We start from the raw sequence: 25,069 nt of genomic DNA on the forward strand, positions 1-25,069 counted from the left end.
CAAAACAGGTAAAACGTGAGCATATCACAATTAATACAACATGCCCCAAAAAAACTATAGACTATTACATCATTATTTAACATTACTGCATATCAGCCGCATGAACAATTGGCCAATTGCCTGGAAGCGGCTGGTTGGTATACGCTCCAACCATATGTTTTGAGGTTTGAGGAGAAGACTTACATTTTGTCTAGGCGGAGATGAGTGGCCGAGACGGAGAAGCGCGTGGATCAATTCAGGCTACCGAACAAGAGTAGGCCCAATGACAATCGCAGAATGTTATTATTTGTAACAGATGTCTCTTTCCATTCGTGACATTGTGGGTGCACAGTGCACTGTTGGGATTTGGAAGCGGCAATTATTTTGTGAGTGAACGAATGTGCGCGTAGCCTACAGGATCCCCTTCGTAAAGTGATTGTTTGACAATCAGATGAAAACATAATGACTGGTTGTGTTAATGCCATTTTAAAAAGGCATATGAGGCGTGTCCATAAGGCTAGGGGACGTTTTCCCGAAAGTAAATTGATTTACATTGCCAAAATTATATAGCCTAATTAGCTTACCCCTGTCTATACAAAAATACATTCAGTGTGACTGAAATAGCCGAATACACTCATTTGAAAGAGTGTCCACATACTTTTGTATATATAGTGTATTAAATCATTGATACCAGTATTGCACGCTGCTCTTTCAGAAATGCTTTGCATGTCACAGATGAAGGGAGTTGACAGTGTGGAAACCCACTATCTGGAAACAGTCTATGAGTGATGAATGGATAGAAGAAAAGACTTGAACAGGGTTATATTGATGGATACACTGTAGGACACACCCTGGTTGAATGCATAGGCTACTGATAGAGTAGTTGAATGTGACATCAATGATTCTCTGTAAATGAGGACATTAATCAATAGTGATTGGCCAAGAAGGTCTGCAGCAGATTGACCATCTTGGAGAAATTAACAGCATTATTTTTTTATGGCCATGTAAACGTTCTATTAAATGCTCAGAGAAAAGATAGCCAAATGTTCACACAAAGTCAATGTTACTCGCAGTGAATGTCCATCACATTAGTCCCTCACCACAGACTCAAAGGATCCTATAGATAGATTTTGAATGTTCCAATTTCGGAAAAATCGTTACAGTTGGAAAGGATTTTAAGATAAGCATAAGCCAATTGATGTCAATAATTTCATTGTTGAATTGAAATCCCACTCAATACAGTAAGATCTACATTTCATAGAGACAAAAGGGCCGAGATGTGTAGCACTCTGCCAACTTTGCTGCCTCTTCCCTCATCTGTGTGAACTGAAATGGGTATTCAGACATAAAATACCTGAGAAGCACTTACCATGTAGGGATACAGGGTTGGGAAGGTTACTTTCTAAATGTAATCCGGTAAAGTTCCCTGTCCAAAATTACAATCAGCAACGTCATTTTTAGATGACCCAAACTCAAGATCCATCAAACGCATTTGGAGTGTCATTATAATGGTCTCTGACTTGTGGTCAGACTCGTTCAGGTGGAAAAAACTTGAGAAAACAGAAAGGTCTCAATGTATTTTATCCACAAACATCCTTTCTGAATTCAAAAGTAATCAGAGAAGTAATCATCTAGTTTTTCAAAAGTAGATGTAATTTGATTACAATATTTTTCACTTGTAATGTAACAGATTAGTTACAACATTTTTGTAATCAGATTACATGTAAACTGAATATATGTAATCAATTACTCCACCAATCCTGTGGAGTTGTAAATGTAGTTTTCCCAATACTGGTATGAGGAGAGGCACTGGGATTATAGGTAACACAATGAACACTTTCTGACCATTGTACATACATGTTGAGAAGTATGCTCTTCACACACATATTGTGCGTATTGATTTACTCTGTCATAAACATCTATTACTTCAAGAGAGTGGCTCCTTCACAAAGGGGTTGCATGGTGGCTCAAGGTGTATTGCAGATGCATTATACCAGAGATGCTCTTTCTTCACATACTGTCCTGCTTTCATGTAGCTTTTTGAAATCTATTCACCAGGTCTTTCTCTGAGCCCTCTTTAGTAAAGAGAATTGTAGTCAATACAGGCCTTCAATAAAAATAAAGACACGTTTGAGTGGTCATGAAGGCTGGTTGCATGAAAGAAAGTGGTTGTTAAGTTAGTAGGTGCTTTGGGTCCATCTATAATTTCCTCATATAATACCCCCTCCCTACCTATGTGAGGCAAGCTCTTCTTCATAAAAGAGAGACTTCATCAATAAAAAGGCCACAGAGGATTCGTTTTCTGCACTGTAGTGTAAGCAATAGGGACAGAGCAATATACTTTCACCAGCTGAATACTACATGGGTTTACCACAATATGCGTACAATATCAAAACAGTATCAGTTTTCTGTATTTATATTTTATCCAGAACATTTTTTACAATTGCACATACTCCAGGTTAACATTTGCAATTAAACATGTTTATTCCAAACAGAAAGACATCTCCATGGCAGTGTACATTATCTTGTCTTGTTCAAAGCACAAGACAAGAGATCCAACAGAAGAACATGTGACAAAAACAAAATGACGTGAGCCCCATGTCTATATCATAGGATAATCAACATGCCATACAGGAAGTTGTTATAATACTTACAAGAAGTGGAACATCGTATCCCGGATTCAAGTCAAAGACTAAAGATTATATTGGCACACATGACAGACCAGAGTAGTTGAACAAGTTGCTAGACACAAGCATTTCGCTACACCACAAGCATTTCGTTACACTCGCATTAACATCTGCGAACCATGTGTATGTGACCAATAACATTTGATTTGATTTCGACTGGAAACACCTAGGGCCAAAGTAATAGAACAGATCATCTGAAAGGGGAAGATTTCAAATATTTTCTTTTGATTGGCTATATTGTTCAACTGTTAGATAACATAAATCTACCAGATGAATAAAAATACAGTATTTTCAGACTGTTTCCATCTCAGAGTTGATTTGTAAATCCTAGCCCTTGATGACTTTATGAGTCTGAACTGACTTTCACCTAAACCCCCTCTTCTTGCAGTTCTATGGATTATTCTACACCACTCGGTTTAAACCCCTGCCCCAGTTCTCAGAGTTTCCCAGGTGTCAAACCTATTTCAAATTGAGGGCAAAAGCAAAATGACCTTGTAAGGTTGTTATTCATGTAAAAATGAATAAGGCAGATATTGCGTTAGATACCCTCTTGTACAATACATGCTCTGGATTTTCTGGTCACTAAATAGTGTGAAAAGGCATCATAACAGTATTCTGGAAACATTGTAACCCATTGCAAGTAGGTAGCATCTCAATTGTCACAATATGTTGTTAGATGCAATTACAAATCATTCACAACTAAATGCCTTTGATTTCTTCTTATGTTTGTTCTTCTTACACTATATATTCAATTATATATAATTGTTGTTCATCTTAATCAAAAAAAAGATAGACTTTCATCAGTCCCACAAGTATATTGTAACAATATTTATCTCCAATCAAAGAGTGTATCATTTTCTACTGGTGAACGTATCATATCCTACAATAGTTATATCTGTTTAGTATTGATAAACCCTTTTTTAAATTAAGAAATCTTTGAAAAAAGGAAGAACTGTTGTTATTGATATGTTTTACAAAAGATAAAGAGTTTTGTTATAATCTCTCAATAGAGAAATTACTGTCTTAGGTACAGGAAAGTACACAGGTCCAGAAATAGATGGCATGTCTGTCATGATAAATTGTATGGCTATGAACAAAAGTTGGCATACAAGACAACTAAGATTCGCTGAAGAAATCTCTCTACCACCCCAGAATAATAGACCCAGAGGAGTTACCTCCATCCATCCCTTTACCACCCCATCTACTACTCCTCTCCAACCCCCCAAGGCTAGCGACAGCCTCTCATGGGGCTTCCTTGGCTCCTTCCTCCACCGTGAGGCCTTCCTCCTCCTTCCCCAACTCTCTCTCCAGCTCCTCCACCAAGTCCAGTTCCTCAAAGGACGAGCCGCTGCCCACTGACTCGCTGGAGCCCCTGTCCCTGTGCTCTGTGTCGTTGATGGGCTCCTTGTGTTCCTCGGCCTGCCCCTGCTCGTTCCCGTCCCCCTGGTCCCTGTGGGGCAGTGAAGAGGGCAGCGAGGGGGCCGGAGACGTCTCTGTGTTCTCTGACTGCACCTGGCCACTCATAGTGCTGCTGACATCACTGTGGGTCATTACACCTGCAACCACAGGAAGAGAGGTGTGAAGTGACATGGCGAATTGAAGTCATTTTCAAGAGTGAGAGAAAGGCTAGAGAGGGAGAGAGGGAGGGATAAAGAATGTGTAGACAGAGGCACAGTGTTGGCATCCTGACAAGATACTGTCCTTAATCTATGTGGTTGGGAGCCTTCCAGCAGCAAGCTAAATAATTACATCAACAAATATAAAAAGGGTAACAGACAAAAGATACAATTAGAGAAAGCAAGCTACAAACTTAACCCTGTACATTTAATCAATAAGGCCTGAGGGGTGTAGTACATTGACCATTATAAATCAGGTAGTCTGGCTCCTGGATGCTGAAAGCCGTGGTATATCGTACATTATAAACTGGGTGGTTACATTGGTAACCAGATTATAATAGTAATAAGGCACCTCATGGGTTTGTGATACTGAAAATGACCAATATACCGCAGCTAAGGTATGTATCCAGGCACTCTGTGTACTGTCGTGCTTAAGAAGAGCCCTTAGGCGGGATATTTTTAATCAATACGGCCCGAGGTGGTGTGGTATAAGGCCAATATACCACGGCTAAGGGCTGTTCGTAGGCACAATGCAACCCAAACTACCCCGTTTAAAATTAGACATAGACTTGATATATTCCCACGTCACTCAACAGCTCACATACAGTAGGAGGTAACTAGCTACAATACAAACAGATATTTCATTGGTGTTAATGGCAGATCTGCAATTTTAGTAAATTTTTAATAGAGGCTGACAAAATTGGGCCAGTCTGAATGTGGGCAGCAACAGGCAACAATAACAGTATTCTCACTTCCTTCCTTCCTTCCTTCCTTCCTTCCTTCCTTCCTTCCTTCCTTCCTTCCTTCCTTCCTTCCTTCCTTCCTTCCTTCCTTCCTTCCTTCCTTCCTTCCTTCCTTCCTTCCTTCCGGTTGGATGGACGATGAATGGATGAGTGTATGCAAGACTGCAATGCAGATCTCACCTCCGAGAAGCATCGAGGATCTCAGTGAGTGAGGGAACCTTTGATATGCTGATGTGCCGCTGTAACCCTGTTCTGTGCATGGAGACTGTGTGTGTGTGTGTGTGTGTGTGTGTGTGTGTGTGTGTGTGTGTGTGTGTGTGTGTGTGTGTGTGTGTGTGTGTGTGTGTGTGTGTGTGTGTGTGTGTGTGTGTGTGTGTGTGTGTGTGTGTGTGTGTGTGTGTGTGTGTGTGTGTGTGTGTGTGTGTCTTGGGCCAGCTCCTTCATTCACAAACCCAGTCACTGAGATGTGCTCCTCTTCTGATATTTAAGGGGAGCAAATCATAGTAATATGTTATTATGGGTTATTACAATCACATCACCCTCATTCTTTATGGGTCATTACAGCAGAATTATATTTCTCTCTCCCCACCTATTAAGTATTGGTAAGACTGATATCATTGGTCAAAAGGCCCATTCCTACACAGTCAACCACACAGCAATATCAGTCAAATGACATCTAATCATGCCATACTGCCTGGTTACTCATTTAGTATTTCTCCAACTCACCCCTTTACTGGACGGGAAATGGCCGTGGTTTCTGCTGTCTGGTACAGGAAATAAATAATAAGTGCATTCATCACCAGGATGGACCATTAGTGTAATGCTACAGAGATAACATGATGAACTGGCCAATAATGCTTTCATAGTAATTAAGATGTGCCAAACGCTGAGCCTGATTCGCCTATGCTCGCTAGTCCCTTCTGATGGATGAAAATCCACCAGCATCTAGTCATGATATCCTCCTAAGCTTGTTATGATCCAAGTGGTTTGTGTGAATGTGTTTGCGGGAGTGTGAATGTGTGTGTGCATGCGCGCGTGTAGGTCTGACGGCCCTGGAATGGAGATTAAATGAATCATCTTGATCTCTTTCATGGCGAAAAGCTAGTCTGACCTCTGCCATTTCCCCGTCTGTATCATTTTGAGGCGAGAGAGATGAGTCCCTGCCTATCATGCTCTCGCTGAAAATTAGCACTGGCGTCTCAATTAGGCCCCAGCTCTGTGGTCATTGTGCAGAAATGGATGGGCTGAAAATAGACACAATTATGTGAGACCTTTTGAGCATTGATTAATGTAAGAAAGAGACAAAGCAAACAGCACGCCTCAAATCTCCCCTCCTAAACCATGTCCAAATGTCACTCACACCCAGTGAAGCAGGAGCAGGGCGGCAGGCTTCTTCCTCGTGTCTACAGGACAACAACGCCTCCAGTGAAGAGTCGGCAACACCAATCAGTCACCTGTATCTCAATCATGTGATCTCTTCATGTAAACAAATACATCTAAAGCATGTCCATCATGCTACTGTGACAGGTGTGTGATATAGGAGAGCATCCCAGGTTACATAGTCACCAACAGGGAATCACTGACACACACAAAGACAATCTTACTGCCCATTCATGTTGATGATGAACCGAAGAAAAGGTTCCCTATTGAAAGGCGATCATTGTTATATTCTATCTTCCAGCAGCCTCGGAGAGGTTCATTCATTAAGGAAAGACGGGAGATGAATCTCCTGTCATCGTCCCAGAAGGGTAACAGGACACCCTGGGCCAGCCTCTCATTACCTTTGACATTTTAGTCATTTAACAGACGCTCTTATCTAGAGCGACTTACAATTAGCGCATTCATCTTAAGATTGCTCGGTGAGACAACCACAAATCACAGTCGTAGTAAGCACACTTTTCCCTCAAAAAAGCAGTTATCAGAAAAGTTTACACAGAGCCATGACGACATAGAACTCTATTCCACATCAGGTAACTGATGGAAGCAGTGGAGTCAGATTTTAAAAACCAGATAAAGAGACAACAGCAGGGACTGTGAAGAAACACAAACATACTGCAGGCACAGACACACGCACACACACACACATGGTAACATACACACTATACACACACACGTATAGGGCTGTTGCAGTGTCCGTATTACCGCCACACCAGCTGACACGAGTCATGAAGGCAGTCAAATCAGATTTCATTTGTCACATACACGTGTTTAGCAGATGTTTTTGCGGGTGTAGCGAAATGCTTCTGTTTCTAGCTCCAACAGTGCAGTAATATCTAACTAGTAGTATCGAACAATACACACAATAAATACAAATCTAAAGAAAATGAATGGAATTAAGAATATATAAATATTTGGACGAGCAATGTCAGAGCGGCATAGACTAAGAAAATGTAGAATATAATACAGTATATACAGCCGAAGTCTGAAGTTTACATACACTTAGGTTAGAGTCACTAGAACTTGTTTTTCAACAAATACCCATTTCTCTTAACAAACTATAGTTTTGGCAAGTCGGTTAGGACATCTATTTTGTGCATGACACAAGTCAATTGTTTAAAAGACAGCTTATTTCACTCATAATTCACTATCACAATTCCAGTGGGTCAGAAGTTGACACTAAGTTGACTGTGCCGGAAGTTTACATACACCTTAGGCAAATACATTTAAACTCAGTTTTTCACAATTCCTGATATTTAATCCAAGTAAAAATTCCCTGTCATAGGTCAGTAAGGATTACCACTTTCTTTTAAGAATGTGAAATGTCAGAATAATAGGAGAGAGAATGATTTATTTCAGCTTTTACTTCTTTCATCACATTCCCAGTGGGTCAGAAGTTAACATGCACTCAATTAGTATTTGGTAGCATTGTCTTTAAATGGTTTAACTTGGGTCAAACATTTTGGGTAGCCTACCACAAGCTTCCCACAATAAATTGCCCATTCCTCCTGACAGAACTAGTGTAACTGAGTCAGGTTTGTAGGCCTCCTTGCTCACACAAGCTTTTCCAGTTCTGCCCAAAAATCCTCTATGGGATTGAGGTCAGGGCTTTGTGATGGCCACTCCAATACCTTGACTTTGTTGTCCTTAAGCCATTTTGCCACAACTTTGGAAGTATGATTGGGGTCATTGTCCATTTGGAAGATCCATTTGCAAGCTGATGTCTTTAGATGTTCCTTTAATATATCCACATAATTTTCCTACCTTATGATGCCATCTATTTTGTGAAGTGCACCAGTACTCCTGCAGCAAAGCACCCCCACAACATGATGCTGCCACCCCCATTCTTCACGGTTGGGATGGTATTCTTCGGCTTGCCTCACCCTTTTTCCTCCAAACATAACGATGGTCATTACGGCCAATCAGCTATATTTTTGTTTCATCAGACCAGAGGACATTTCTCCAAAAAGTGCGATCTTTGTCCCATGTGCAGTTGCACACCGTAGTCAGGATTTTTTATGGGGGTTTTGGAGCGGTGGCTTCTTCTTTGCTGAGTGGCCTTTCAGGTTATGTCGATATAGGACACGTTTTACTGTGGATATAGATACTTTTGTACCCGTTTCCTCCAGCATCTTCACAAGGTTCTTTGCTGTTGTTCTGGGATTGATTTGCACTTTTCGCACCAAAGTACATTCATCTCTAGGAGACAGAACGCGTCTTCCTGAGCGGTATGACGGCTACGTGGTCCCATGGTGTTTATACTTGCATACTATTGTTTGTACAGATGAACGTGGTACCTTCAGGCGTTTGGAAATAGCGCCCAAGGTTGAACCAGACTTGTGGAGGTCTACCATTTTTTTCTGAGGTCTTGCCTGATTTGTTTTGATTTTCCCATGATGTCAAGCAAAGAGGCACTGAGTTTGAAAGTAGGCCTTGAAAAACATTCACAGGTACACCTCCAATTGACTCGAACGATGTCAATTAACCTATTAGAAAAAATATATATATTTTGGCAATTCACAGCGTTACCATCGAGTCTGCTTAAAGATAATGAGAACCACAGCTCTGAAGCACCGTATGCTTTTCTTACAGGTTCAATTCTCGAATATTAGTGTACAGCCAAAATATTTCCCCCCAAAATTGCTTGATGGACATAAAATTGGACCAACCAGCAGCACTATAGTTGCTACATTTGTTTCCCAAACTGTCGCTACCATAGCAACCATCTGCAGTCAGTACGGTTACATTTCCATGCTTGTGAGACCTGTAACAGAATATTCTTTGTTGTTCCAGTGGTAGTTGTTTTTTTACTACTTTTTTTCTATGAAGTTGCGGTTCCGTGTTTAATATGAGTGCTGGACCAAGCAGCAAGAAACTGAAAATCTACCACTTTTCACCACAACAAATTCAAAATTTGTGTCTGATCTGCCATTCAAACGTAGCTCTTGCTAAGAAGGGAAATGTCGAGAGGCATTTCAAAACTGTTCACCAGAAATATGAAAGTGACTTTCCAGCTAAAAGTGAACTACGTAAGAGAAAAGTAAGAGTTCAGTCTCAACTAGCTGCCCAACAATCGATCTTTACAAGTCCCAGCTAAAAATGGCATACTAGCAAAGCACAAGAAACCGTTCCAGGATGGAGAAATGGTAAAAGAGGCCTTTTTAGAGGCAGCAGATGATGATTTCAAAAATAAATCAGAAATCATTTCTGCTTGTTAAAATGTGAATGCTCCGAAGGTCTGCATCAGTGGCTTGTAGGCTGTGTGTGGAAGCCAGGAGATGCTAAATGTGAATGCTCCAAAGGTCTGCATCAGTGGCTTGTAGGCTGTGTGTGGAAGCCAGGAGATGCTAAATGTGAATGCTCCAAAGGTCTGCATTAGTGGCTTGTAGGCTGTGTGTGGAAGCCAGGAGATGCTAAATGTGAATGCTCCAAAGGTCTGCATCAGTGGCGTCTAGGCTGTGTGTGGAAGCCAGGAGATGCTAAAGATGCTCCAAAGGTCTGCATCAGTGGCTTGTAGGCTGTGTGTGGAAGCCAGGAGATGCTAAATGTGAATGCTCCAAAGGTCTGCATCAGTGGCTTGTAGGCTGTGTGTGGAAGCCAGGAGATGCTAAATGTGAATGCTCCAAAGGTCTGCATCAGTGGCTTGTAGGCTGGTCTGCCAGGAGATGCTAAAGTGGCTCCAAAGGTCTGCATCAGTGGCTTGTAGGCTGTGTGGAAGCCAGGAGATGCTAAAGAATGCTCCAAAGGTCTGCATCAATGTGGAAGCCAGGAGATACTAAATGTGAATGCTCCGAAGGTCTGCATCAGTGGCTTGTAGGCTGTGTGTGGAAGCCAGGAGATGCTAAATGTGAATGCTCCGAAGGTCTGCATCAGTGGCGTCTAGGCTGTGTGTGGAAGCCAGGAGATGCTAAATGTGAATGCTCCGAAGGTCTGCATCAGTGGCTTGTAGGCTGTGTGTGGAAGCCAGGAGATGCTAAATGTGAATGCTCCAAAGGTCTGCATCAGTGGCTTGTAGGCTGTGTGTGGAAGCCAGGAGATGCTAAATGTGAATGCTCCAAAGGTCTGCATCAGTGGCGTCTAGGCTGTGTGTGGAAGCCAGGAGATGCTAAATGTGAATGCTCCAAAGGTCTGCATCAGTGGCTTGTAGGCTGTGTGTGGAAGCCAGGAGATGCTAAATGTGAATGCTCCAAAGGTCTGCATCAGTGGCTTGTAGGCTGTGTGTGGAAGCCAGGAGATGCTAAATGTGAATGCTCCAAAGGTCTGCATCAGTGGCTTGTAGGCTGTGTGTGGAAGCCAGGAGATGCTAAATGTGAATGCTCCAAAGGTTTGCATCAGTGGCTTGTAGGCTGTGTGTGGAAGCCAGGAGATGCTAAATGTGAATGCTCCAAAGGTCTGCATCAGTGGCTTGTAGGCTGTGTGTGGAAGCCAGGAGATGCTAAATGTGAATGCTCCAAAGGTCTGCATCAGTGGCTTGTAGGCTGTGTGTGGATGCCAGGAGATGCTAAATGTGTTTATGTTAATTACGGTCAATTACTGTGAGACAGACAATTATTTGCTTGACAATCCCCAGCTTACGAAACTTCCTGACCGACACAGCGCTATACACGTACACATGGATTTTGTGTTGTAGATGATATGTGGTAGTGGAGTTGGGGCCTGAGGGCACACACTTAGTGTGTTGTGAAATCTGTTATGAATGTATTGTAATGTTTTAAAAATGTGTATAACTGCCTTAAATTGTAATAAATACAACTACAAAGTCAGTGCTAGTAGTCAAAGACTACTCCCCTTTTGTGTTCATGGCCCCCCAGAAAACTAATCACACTGTATTATGGACCATATAGTATCACAGGGGACCACAGTGCAATACACACACAGGCTCTCTGAGCCCCTCACACAAGTCCCCCCTCCAATCAGATCTCTCCATCTCACAGCAAGCTCATTATCAGGTCCAGGGTTCAGCGTATCTGAGCCTGTCTAATATGCAGGGACTACGTCTATATGAGAGGTGTTCTGATGATGGGGTTATTTATGGCATATTATTAAGCTGAGAAACATCCCATTTACCAGCCAACAAGTCCATACACAGCAAACCCATCTGGTCTAACAAGGGAATATGAGGCAGTGATCCTTATTAGGCCTGAGTTTTTCCATTAAGGGGGCATCCTAAGCCTTCTCAATGAGAGGGAGGAGATGAGGACGTGTAGGTCCATGGAGTTATTATATATGTGTTGTATTTTACATTTCTCATTCTGTAGAAAACATCCATGCCAGGTATAGTGGTTATGTTCTACCAGCAGCTGAGATGGGAAATAATTGGTCTATTTAAGGTAATTGGGCGGAAAGCCCCCAGGAAGATGCTTCCAACCAAACTGGACTACTTTCACCCACGAAAAACTGTAAATAAGTCATGACAAAGCTCCCAAATTGAAGCAGACTATGCTTTGGAAAGTCTTTTAGATAACATTTGCTTATATTAGTTGCTAAATTGGGCCCAGTGGGAACGAAGAGAGGAGAAGAGGGGGGTTTAAAGGAGGATAGCTGGAGGTAATTAGAGACAGGCACGACAGAGGCAGGCTGGGAGTTTGAAGAGGAGCATGAGGGGACTGTGACGGCAACACAGAATAGAATACAAAAAAGACTAAATACACCTATTCTGTCATCTACCCATGCTATCCACAGGAGAAGGCTACAGCAGGTCTCTTCCTATATTAAGAAGAGAAGACCGGTCTGACATTTGTGTTTTACTGACATTAGTCTGTTTGTTTTGAATGAGGATTCTTGATGGGGAAAAGCAGAAACACTTAGATTTGCAATATTACTTCCATACACAACTTCATTGGTTCTAGACTAAAGAACTATGTAAGACAGCAAAACACGAAAAGGAAAAACTGGCATTTATATTGTAATGGTTCCTAATGCACTATTGACATGTTAGCATTTCAAAGATCCATCAATTACAGTAAGTGTGTCATTTTAAGGGCAATATGTCAAACGAAATATTTTGCTGTAGCTAGCACACCTGACACCTCCCCCTTTCATTAGCCTTGATTAAAATAACAAGATCATATGTAGGAATAATTACATAACAATTACATTGAAGATATGATAAGTGTTGCGTAATTATATAGCAATTAGAGATAAATTACATTTAGTAGGACAAAATTATAGTGTAGCCATCTCTGTACTACTACTGGAGGATAATAATACGAATAATGTCCTATTGACCCAGACATCCTCAGTTCAGCTCAAACAGCTCATCAAGGACAGATGATGGCTTTGCACTGCATGATCCCATGGTTTCGGAGTGCGAGGGAAACGTAATGTTTATCCATGTAGACCACTGGTTTGTGTGTCTTTCACTTTACTCGGTGCATGCGGGTGCAGATGACTTCCATAACTACCCTCGACATGGGTTCGTGTTCTAAATTGAATCCCCCTATTGTGCAAGTTGGACTAACAATCTCTCACATTTCAGCTTTTGTGAATAATCGTGCACAGTCTGCAACGTTTCGCCAGTGTTAAAATAATTACTTTAGTACATGCAAAAGCACACCCTCCTCAAACAGGAACACTTGGTAAACAGGTATCCTGAGGTACAGGTGTAAGACTTATAGAGAATATTAATCATCTCATTTACAATATGTGGCAACATAAAAAAAGAACACATCACATTTTGTATCCATCTTTGTAGTATCCTTGTATAGATGTCCCCTGCGTTAAGAAATAAGCAGTAATTTACATAGCAGTGATCATCATCATATATAAAGAGCACATGATTTGTATGGTCATTCCTCGAGTCTAGAGAGACGTTGAGCACACAGTACAGCAGTATGTACACTACTAGTAAGTCCACCATCCAAGGTGGTGTATTCGAGTTGCAGGCTGGCTGGCCACACACAGGTAGGTCTGGGTGGAAAGTCGAACAACAGACACAGGAGGCAGCGCTGATTGAACTGTCTCTCATTAGGGAAACACTCTCTAACATACAGTATTATACAGAGCCATGAGTGCATGGAACTCCCTTCCATCTTATACAGCGCAAGTGAACAGCAAACCTGGTTTTAAAAAAACAAATAAAGCAACACCTCACAGCACAACGCCTCTCCGCCATGTGACCTACCTGTTGTGTATTACTGACATGTACACTACATGACCAAAAGTATGTGGACACCTACTTGTCGAACATCTCAATTCAAAATCATTGGCATTAATATGTAGTTGGTTCCCACTTTGCTGGTATAACAGCCTCCACTCCTCTGGGAAGGCTTTCCACTAAAATGCTGGAACATTGCTGCAGGAACTTGTTTTCATTTAGCCACACAAGCATTAGTGAGGTCGGGCACTGATGTTGGGCGATTAGGCCTGGCTCGCAGTCGGTGTTGAAAGTAATCCCAAAGATGTACGATGGGGTTTCAGCCAGGGCTTTGTGCAGGTCAATCAATTCTTCCCCACCGATCTCGACAAACCATTTCTGTATGGACCTCGCTTTGTGCATGGGGGAATTGTCCTGCTGAAACAGGAATGGGCCTTCCCCAAACTGTTGCCACAAAGTTGGAAGCACATAATTGTCTAGAATATCATTGTATGCTGTAGAGTAAAGATTTACCTTCACTGGATCTAAGTGGTCTAGCCTGAACCTTGAAAAACAGCCCCAGACCATTATTCCTCCTCCATCAAATCTTACAGTTGGCACTATGTGCTGTTGTCTGTGCCCAATAATGTTTGTACCATGTTTTGTGCTGCTACTATGCTGTGTTGTCATGTGTTGCTGCCATGCTATGTTGTTTTATTTATAAAAACCCTGATTTGTCCATTATTTGGGGGTATGGCAGTCTTTTGAAAAACATTATAACAGAATTTCTGATTGTCTTCAACTCACCATCACATACTTTTAATGTGGGGCTATGACAGTCAATTTCTAATTAGTCTGACAATGCATCTTATCTCAAATCAAATTTTATTGGTCACATACACATATTTAGCATACCTGTATGTTATTGCAGGTGGTGCGAAATGCTGGTGTTCCTAGCTCCAACAGTGCAGTAGTATAGAACAATTCACAACAATACACAAATCTAAAAGTAAAAGAATGGAATTAAGAAATGTATAAATATTAGGACGAGCAACGTCGGAGTGTCTTTGACTAAAATCTCACCACCCCGAATGAGGTGGTTGTGCTTGATGTGTGTCGCGTCTGAGATTCTCAAAGTCGGGTGTGGTCGACAGTGCTCACCTCATCTCTCCCACCTGTATCGATATTTGGTTTTAATGCAGACGAGAGCACTGAATCCAGCTTCACACAGATATTCATTTTATGGTGCTTTCAAGACCACTATGATCTGTGAAAAACGAGAGGTCAAATCATGACGCCAGTGATCTTCAGGTCGGAAAGTTGTACCTCTAGAAAGAGATTTTCCCCCTTCGGAGCTTGTTATATTTAGAGTTCCCAGTTGCCTTGAACATACTGAAGTCGGAGACTTCCGAGGTCCCAGTTTCGAGTTCCCAGTTGTTTAACCCGGGCCTTAATGCTCAGAGGCAGACAGCAGGCTATTATTCCCTTTGAGTCAGGAACCAAAACTCCTCCGTAGTGACCAATGAATGCATTTGGTCACATGACAGCTCGATCAGCTGTTCGATTTCACTTACCGGCACGTCAACTGAGCCAGGATCACAGTCAAACGGTTTGGGAAGTAGGTCCCAAAGTGCTCTTCCAAGTGTTGGAGGTGAGCACTCAGAACTCATGTGGGACACTTACTGATGCTGTTTCCTGTTTTCTGAAACACGCACAGGCGATGGATGGGGGCATCATACGATGCATCCATAACTACAGTGCAGAGATCTGCCCGCCATCCCGCAATAGATGGAGCCCCATCGGTGCAAAAGCCCACCATTTGATCCCATGGAGAGAAAAAATAATCCTCAATATAGCCACGCAGCACACTGAACATCCCCTGTGCCCTTTCATGCCCAGGAATTGTGAAATAGTACAATATGTCCTAGTGAATAGCATCCCCTGACATGTATAGAGAACAAAAGTCAACACATGGGAATTTCAACCCTCGGCTAACGTCCATTTAGAGAGCATAAGCTGGAGAGTTCGAGTCGGTCAGCCAGTTTCCTGGCATATATTCTTTGTTTAACAGTGTTATCTGACAAAGGTATTGATGTGAGTTTCTGTGCATACGCCTCCCCACACATTATTTTCACCTTATCAATTGTGGCCAGTAATATCAGTCTCTGTGTGTGGTTTTATAGCATAGCGGGCCTAGCCATTTACCATGGGAATGATTCAAGAGCAACAGTCAAGTTTTCCACGATCTAGGGCGTCTCTCATTGAATTTTTTCTTTTAGATTTTAATCATTTGAATTTATATTTTGAAGATTAACCAAATTACAATGATTTTGAGATAAAGACAATATTCTAATATATTTTTTGTATATATGATTTTTTCCTCAGGATTTGAAATAGGAAATTCTCCCCCGACCCCATTTTCATGTCAGGCGACCCCACATAAGATTGTGAGTCCTAGTTTGGGAACCGTTGCTCCAAACTCATTATTGTCTCACAAAATTCTCTCTAAAGATGAGTATGCCTTTCTATCAGACATTTCTGCTTTACTGGTGGTCCAGAGTGATCATTATCCCAAAGTGATGGCATAAAAACCCATATAAAATAGCATAATGTGTGATGTGTAGCATCTGTAAATGACCACCAAAGACACACAAACACACACACTTCAGAAAGATGGTGCTGCAGTGGATAGCTGCCGTCTTACGGGCTCCTGACCAATTCTGCTATTTTGTGTTTTTTTTATGCTGATCTTCATTTTTTGTACATAATATTTCCTCCATCATTTCCTATGACCGAAAAGAGCTTTTGGACATCAGAACAGCGATCACTAACCTCAAATTGGATGAAGATTTCTACTTCAATGAATGGGCAGCTGGGGACATACTGCTCATTCTGGGCCAGGCCCTAAACCGTAGGACTCGAAAGAAGAAGATATGTGTCAGAAAAGCTGTAAACGAGTGAGAATATGTCGGTGAGTAATAAACAGCCTCCACCCTGTGTTCTATTGGCAAATGTACGAGAGAACAAGCTAGACAAGTTCCATTTAAGGACAAGTTCCATTCAATGAAGGACCTGAAGATCTGTAATATTCTCTGTTTCCCAGAGTCGTGGCTGAAAAAGGAAATGGATAAAATACTGTACATCTAGCTGTTTCTTTCACGGATCAGCAAGACCAAAAGGCAGCTTTGGGTAAGGTTAAGGGGGAGGCGTTTGTCTCTTTCCTAACAACAGCTGGTGCGCAATCTCTAATGTTAAGGAAGTCTCTAGGTTTTTCCTTGCCTGAGTTAGAATACCTCATGATAAGCTACACACCATACTATTTACCAAGATAGTTTTAATCTATATTTTTTGTAGCTGTCTATTTACCACCACAATCCGATGCTGGCACTAAGACCACACTCAACGAGCTGTATAAGGCCATAAGCAAACAAGAAAATGCACATCCAGAGGCGTCACTCCTAGTGGCCGGTGATTTTAATGCAGGGAAACTGAACTCAGTCGTAACTAATTTTTACCAGCATTTCACCTTTTTTAACTAGAGCCGTCAAAACTCTAGATCAGCTTTAATCAACACATAGATTCCAGCTTACAAGCATAAACTCAAACAGGAAGTACTAGTGACGCGCTCAATACGGAAATGGTCCGATGGAGCGTATGCTAAACTACAGGACTGTTTCGATGGCACAGACTGAAATATGTTCCAAGATTCACCCAATAAGATATAGGAGTTTACCACGTCAGTCACCTGCTTCATTAATAAGTGCATCAATGACGTCACCCCCCAGTGACCGTACGTACATATCCCAACCAGAAGCCATGAATTACAGGCAACATCCGCACTGAGCTAAAGGCTAGAGCTGGCACTTTCAAGGAGCGGGACACTAATCCGGAAGCTTAGAAGAAATCCCCAAGCTATCAAACAGTCAAAACAGGGCTAAGATCGAATCGTACTACGCCATCTCTGACGCTGGCCAAATGGGCAGGGCTTGTAAACTATCACGGATTACAAAGATAAACCCAGCCGCGACCTACCCAGTGACACAAGCCTACCAGGCGAGCTAAATGCCTTCTATGCTCACTTCGAGGCAAGCAACACTGAACCAGGCATGAGAAAACCAGATGTTCTACATGAATAAGAACTTTAAGCAGATTAACATTCACAAGACCAGACAGATTACCAGGACACATTACCAGGACACTCTGACCAGCTGGCTAGTGTCTTCACTGTCATTTTCAACCTCTCCCTGATACTTACATTTTTCATAGTTTCCTGTACCCATGAACGCCAAGGTAACCTGTCTAAATTACTATCGCCCTGTCGCACTCAAATCTGCAGCCATGATATGCTTTGCTGGTCATGGCTCACATCAACACCCTCATCCCAGACACCCTGGTCCCACTCAAATTTGCATACTGCCCCAAAAGATCCACAGATGACGCAATCTCTGTGGTACTTCACACTGCCCTCTCCCACCTGGACAAGAGGAACACCGATGTGAGAATGCTGTTCATTGACTAAAGCTCATTGTTCAACAACATATTGTCCTCCAAGCTCAAAACTAAGCTCAGGACCCTGTGACTGAACTCTCCCTTCTGCAACTAGATTCTGAAATTCCTGACGGTGGTTGGCCTGATCACTGACGATGAGACAGAATATAGGGAGGAGGTCAGGGACCGGGGAGTATGGTGCCAGGACAACAACAACCTCTCCCTCAACAAGACAAAGGAGCTGATTGTGGACAATGGGAAACAGAGGGCCTAGCACACCCCCATCAAAATCAATGCGACTGTAGTGGAGCGGTTTGAGAACTTTACGTTCCTCGTTGTCCACATCAATAAGGAATCATCATGGTCCACACACAAACACAGTCGTGAAGAAAGCATGACAACATCTCTTCCCCCTAAGGAGGCTGAAATGAGGGCCCTCAGATCCTCAAAAAGTTATACAGCAGCAGAGCATTGAGAGAATCTTGACTGGCTGCATAACCGGTTGGTATGGCAACTGCTTGGGATCAAACCACAAGGCGCTACCAAGGGTAGTACATAGAGCCCAGTACATCACTGGGGCTGAGCTCCCTGCCATCCAGGACCTCTATAACAGGCGATGTCAGAGGAAGGCCCTAAAAATCATCAAAGATTCCAGTCACCCAAGTCAAAGACTGTTCTCTCTGCTACTGCACAGCCAGCGGTACCAATGCACGAAGTCTGGAACAAACAGGACCTTGAACATCTTCTATTCCCAAGCCATTAGACTGCTAAATAGTTCTTTAAATTGTTATTTTGTCCAGTAATATGGTCAAGCGCTGCAAAGAAGACCTAGTTAAGCTGCAGAAAGAACAGAGCCACATGTCTTGCTCTTTCATTGTAATCAGAGGGCTAATATTAACACTATGCATGCCAGTCTCTCTTGGCTAAGAGATGAGGAAAGACCGACTGCGTCACTTCTTGTTTTTATAAGAAACATTCATGTGTTGGGAATTCCAAATTGTTTGCATAGTCAACTTACACACAGCACTGACACACACACTTGCACCACCAGATATGCCACCAGGGGTCTTTTCACAGTCCCCGGGTCCAGCAGAAATTCAAGGAAATGTACAATATAATACAGAGCCATGAGTGCATGGAACTCCCTTCCATCGTATACAGTGCAAGTGAACAGCAAACTTGTTTTCAAAAAACAAATGAAGCTCACGGCACAACGCCTCTCCCCAATGTGACCTACTTGTTGTGTGTATGTACTGACATGTATGTGTAACTGATAGATGCACACACACACACACACACATTTACATTTATGCAAATTGTAAAGTATTTTTTCTGTAATGTCATTTTAGCTATTTGTCGGGCCCCAGTAAGACTAGCTGTCACCGTTGTTGTTGGCTAATGGGAATCCTAATAAATCAAAACCCCTACCTACATGCACATACAGTTGAAGTCGGAGGTTTACATACACTTAGGTTGGAGTAATTAAAACTTGTTTTTCAACCACTCCACACATTTCTTGTTTACAAACTATAGTTTTGGCAAGTCGTTAAGGACATCTACTTTCTGCATAACAACAAGTCATTTTTACAGCAATTGTTCACAGACAGATTATTTCACTTATAATTCACTGTATCTCAATTCCAGTGGGTCAGAAGTTTACATACATTAAGTTGACTGTGCATTTAAACAGCTTGGAAAATTCCAGAAAATGTCATGGCTTTAGAAGCTTCTGATAGGCTAGTTGACATCATTTGAGTCAATTGGAGTCAAACTCAGTGGCTCTTTGCTTAACATCATGTGAAAATCAAAAGAAATCAGCCAAAAAAATAAATAATAATAATTGTTGACCTCCACATTCTGGTTCATCCTTGGGAGCAATTTCCAAACGCCTGAAGGTACCACATTCATCTGTACAAAAAAATAGTACGCAAGTATAAGCACAATGGGACCACGCAGCCGTCATACCGCTCAGGAAGAAGACACATTCTGTCTCCTAGAGATTAATGTACTTTGGTGCGAAAAGGGCAAATCAATCCTAGAACAACAGCAAAGGACCTTGTGAAGATGCTGGAGGAAACAGGTACAAAAGTATCTATATCCACAGTAAAACAAGTCCTATATCGACAACCTGAAAGGCCGCTCAGCAAGGAAGAAGCCACTGCTCGAAAACCACCATAAAAAGCCAGACTACAGTCTGCAACTGCACATGGGGACAAAAAACATACTTTTTGGAGAAATGTCCTCTGGTCTGATGAAACAAAAAAATAACTATTTGGCGATAATCACCATCGTTATGCTTGGAGGAAAAAGGGTGAGGCTTGCAAGCCGAAGAACACCATCCCAACCGTGAGACACGGGAGTGGCAGCCTCATGTTGTGGGGGTGCTTTGCTGCAGGAAGACTGGTGAACTTCACAAAATAGATGGCATCATGAGGTGGAAAATTATGTGGATATATTGAAGCAACATCTCAAGACATCAGTCAGGAAGTTAAAGCTTGGTCGTAAATGGTTCTTCCAAATGGACAATGACCCCAAGCATACTTCCAAAGTTGTGGCAAAATGGCTTAAGGACAACAAAGTCAAGGTATTGGAGTGGCCATCACAAAGCCCTGACCTCAATCCTAGGGCTGGGCGATAAATCAATATCAATAATTATCGAGGTAATTACTTCCCTCAATAACGATATAAAACATTTAGATTCATTTTTTTGATAATGTCGATATAGAATAATTAGTGAAAACAGTGGCAGTGAGCCATGGAGAAGGAGCAGCTTCCAACGAATAAATGATTGATAAAAAGGGTTCAACTGTTTCAGTCATTTGAAAGTGGTTTGGCTTTTTTGAAGTCCAACAAAGAACAGAGCAAATGTTCGGTGCAAATTGTGTCCTAGACAGGTGGCTACGAAGTCTGGTAATACGACAACCCTTTTTCAACATCTGAAGCAAAATCACTCTTTGGAACATGCAGGAAGTTTGAGTTCGCGCCACGGTATTGATAAACACTCTTCAAGCACCAGCCAATCTTGGGATGTTTTCCCGAAGCAGTCAACACTGACAGCATTTATGCCCTACAAGCAAACATGAAAAAAAAAACAAAGACATCACAAATGCTACCAATTAGCACAGTCAAAAAGGAAGGTTTCAAGAGGCTCATCAATTTAATTGACCCCAAGTACGTGCTCCCTGGCCACAAACATGGAACAATTTTCCTTAAAACATTATTTGATTAATATCGTGATAATTATCATTATCGAATGATTATGGTGCACGTTGACTCGTTGTTATATACCCTGTGTATATAGCGAAGGTACAGTTACTCCTTGTGTTATTATTTCTCTATTTTTCTCTCTGTATTGTTGGGAAGGGCCTGTAAGTCAGCATTTCACTACACCGGTTGTTTACGAAGCATGTGACAAATAAAATGTGACTTTATTTGATTTGACACACACACACAGCTTATGTTTGCTGTTAGTATTGCAGAACTGCGTTGACCCACTGTTTACTGTAGACTGCTGGGGGACTGACATATTGATTATTGAAGCAATTTAGATTTAGAGTGAAAGTGAAAGATCCTCAGGTCACAACACAGTACACCAGACAGCGTCCCACACTGCCATAAATCCTCACTACATGACAGGGCCAAGCAGAGAGAGAGAGAGAGAAAGAGAAAGAGAGAAAGAGAAAGAGAGAAAGAGAGAGAGAGAAAGAGAGAGAGAGAGAAAGAGAGGAGAAAGGGAAAGAGAAAGAGAGAGAGAGAGAGAGAAAGAGAGAGAGAGAGAGAGAAAGAGAGAGAAAGAGAGAGAGAGAGAGAGAGAGAGAGAGAGAGAGAGAGAGAGAGAGAGAGAGAGAGAAGAGAGAGAGAGAGAGAGAGAGAGAGAGAGAGAGAGAGAGAGAGAGAGAGAGAGAGAGAGAGAGAGAGAGAGAGAGAGAGAGAGAGAGAGAGAGAGAGAGAGAAAGGGAGAAAGAGAGAGAGAGAGAGAGAGAGAGAGAGAGAGAGAGAGAGAGAAGAGAGAGAAGAGAGAAAGAGAGAAGAGAGAGAGAGAGAGAGAGAGAGAGAGAGAGAGAGAGAGAGAGAGAGAGAGAGAGAGAGAGAGAGAGAGAGAGAGATAGAGGGGAGATGGTGAGGAGGGGAGAGCGGAAGGAGCAACAGGAAAGGAGAGGGAGATGCATGGAAAGGGAGAGAGAGTCAACATTTGGAGTAAACTGAACTCAGTGGGCTTTCTGAATTCTGATGCCTAAACCAATACAAAATATGAAACTCTACCAATGAACACCCTTTTGTCTCAATTTGGTGTTGACAAATAAATGAAAAGCTGTGAACGCCACAAACTCCCAGCATGTCGCTGGTGTCTGTGCTTGTATAATTCATCATCAATTTTTTAAATTTTATTTTTATTTTTAACCTTTATTTAACCAGGCAAGTCAGTTAAGAACAAATTCTTATTTTCAATGACGGCCTAGGAACAGTGGGTTAACTGCCTGTTCAGGGGCAGAACGACAGATTTGTACCTTGTCAGCTCGGGGGTTTGAACTCGCAACCTTCCGGTTCCTAGTCACACACTCTAACCACTAGGCTACCCTGCCGCCCAAAAGGCGGGCAGTGCCCTCCTCAATGACCAATAGCAGACTCTCACCATGGTAACCAGTTCTGCACCTACACAGACATCATTACATGAATGGGCACAGAACAAGGGAAAGACAAGTCAACAACAGTCAACAATAATTACGAAAAAGAACAAAGGAAAGACAATAACCCCCACAATACAGGGCATTGGATTAACAAAACTAGTGCACTATAGGAAGAAGAGCCTCCGTGAGCCCTTACTTCCCCATTCCGCCTCTGTCACCTCCTCTCAGTCAAGCCATCTTAGTCTACACCTACAGCCCACACAGTCTTATCCGCACACACACTAACCCAAAGACGAAGTCAATATCGCTACTGTGCTAAACTGAAGGCCCTATCAAGTTTAAAAGACCAACAAATTGTGCTTGAAGAAACGTACTTACAGTGACAGAACAATTACAGGGACTCATATAATCAGCTGTTGGGATGGAATCAACGTGGTGGGGCACTGAGTGCAGCTCCCGTTGAAAAATACCTGCAGCTACATCCTAGCTGTTTGTTAGTTCTTGAAATCTAACACACAGCCTTTACCTTGGGATATACTAGACTAGAGGTGTAGCCTGTTGATCCGCAAACTCACTTAAGTAACAAATACTTCAAACAAACCTCTTAGTCAAACAAGCTGTTCAGGAAGAAACAGTTCAATGCTTTTGTCTTTCTTTCCTCTACTGGCCACCCGAAGTCTAATTTCAACTTCTTTGATGTTTTCTTGCTATGAAACTAGCTAAAAAAACATCTTTATTGCTTGAACGTTTCAGTGGTTGTATGGAGAGAGGAGGGGTTCAGAGTACCTGCAATATCCGTCCCTCTGTCCTGGTCCGAGGATTCCTCTGTCACCGCTGTCTTGGCCGCTGTCTGTGTGATGAGCTCGGGCACAACGAAGCCAGTGTGGTGGAAGCCACTCTGGGAGGACAGTGGAGCCATGTAGTGGGTCAGGTCCCCTGTATTGATCTCAATGAATGGCCAGGCATGGAGCTGCCTCTCCTGTGGGAGGGGGGGAGGGGAGAGAGAGAGAGAGAGAGAGAGAGAGAGAGAGAGAGAGAGAGAGAGAGAGAGAGAGAGAGAGAGAGAGAGAGAGAGAGAGAGAGAGAGAGAGAGAGAGAGAGAGAGAGAGAGAGAGAGAGAGAGAGAGAGAGAGAGAGAGAGAGAGAGAGAGAGAGAGAGAGAGAGAGAGAGAGAGAATGTTTCATTCCCACTTATGTCAACAATGTATGGAGAGTTACTCTAAAGAAGAACAAAGTCTTTCTCTAAAGACGGCTGCTGTAGACCAGAAAGACTTGTCAGTTTGACCATGTACCACATCTATAAACACTGTATTAGTCCCATAACAATAAACTGAGCCGTGAACCATTAAGCCAATTTGGTCAGTGTTAAAGCATGACATCATTTCTCTCGTCTCCCACTCTAGTCTGAACTACACACAACAGTATATAAAGATATTCTGCTTGTGACCTTTACTCCCCTCCCTGCTCATAACGTTTAACGCTACGCAGTTTGCTTATCCAGCACACCCTGATTAGAACAAGGTTGTGTGAGGGATGAGCAGACACAGACATGGGGACACAGGAAAAGGCGCACGCACACATACACACACCAATTATTCTTAATTTAATGAGCCAGTCTCTTTTGTCATGGAAAAAAACAGACACACTCCAGTAATTAAAAAAAAAGTGTTTACCACACAGGTGGATTTGTCTCCCAGTGTCTGTTGGAGAGCAGACTGACCCAGGTTTTTCTCTAGGATTTAGCTTGGGCTTAGCTCTATTCCATTTGGTAGTGGTTGCATCATGCTATGGATATGCTTTGCATCGGCAAGAACTAGGGAGTTTCTTTATGTAAAAAAAAAAAACATGAAGAGTGGTATTCAAGGATGTGTTGTGTTGGATTTGCCCCAAACAGAACGCTTTGTATTTAAAAAATCCCTGAGCGTTTCCTTCCTCTCCGGCAACTGAGTTGGGAAGAACGCCTGTATCTTTGTAGTGACTGGGTGTATTGACACACCATCCAAGGTGTAATTAATAACTTCACCACCACCCATCTACCAATATGTGCTCTTCTTTGCCAGGCTTTGGAAAACCTCCTTGGCCTTTGTGGTTGAATCTGTGTTTGAAATTCCCTGCTCGACTGAGGGACCTTACAAATAATTGTATGTGTGGAGTACAGTGATTCAAAAATCATGTTTAACATAATTATTGCACACAGAGTGAGTCCATGCAACTTATTGTGAATTATTAAGCACATTTTTACTCCTGAACGTATTTAGGTTTGCCACAACAAAGGGGTTGAATATTTCTTTACTGAAGACATTTCAGCTTTTCATTTGCTATTAATTGTAAGAAATTCAAAATTCAAAATACATAAAATACTTATCATTTGATATTATGGGGTGTTGTTTGTAGGCCAGTGACACAAAATCTCAAT

The 25,069-nt window shown here is 42.2% G+C and overlaps 1 protein-coding gene across 1 annotated transcript in view; it reads right to left on the reverse strand.

Moving 5' to 3' along the window:
* Window positions 1–2,438: 2,438 nt before the first annotated feature.
* The window catches only part of tex264a (testis expressed 264, ER-phagy receptor a), a 143,860-nt gene continuing 121,229 nt past the window's right edge, over window positions 2,439–25,069 (reverse strand). Inside the window, exons 3-4 of the mRNA XM_046310826.1 lie at window positions 23,440–23,632; window positions 2,439–4,222 (exon numbers count right to left, since the gene is read on the reverse strand). Coding sequence (XP_046166782.1) covers window positions 3,909–4,222; window positions 23,440–23,632 — 507 coding nt within the window. The 3' untranslated portion in view covers window positions 2,439–3,908. The remainder of the gene's footprint in view (window positions 4,223–23,439; window positions 23,633–25,069) is intronic.

The sequence above is a fragment of the Oncorhynchus gorbuscha genome, linkage group LG18 (genome assembly GCF_021184085.1).
Source record: "Oncorhynchus gorbuscha isolate QuinsamMale2020 ecotype Even-year linkage group LG18, OgorEven_v1.0, whole genome shotgun sequence".
In the NCBI taxonomy this organism is placed as follows: domain Eukaryota; kingdom Metazoa; phylum Chordata; class Actinopteri; order Salmoniformes; family Salmonidae; genus Oncorhynchus; species Oncorhynchus gorbuscha.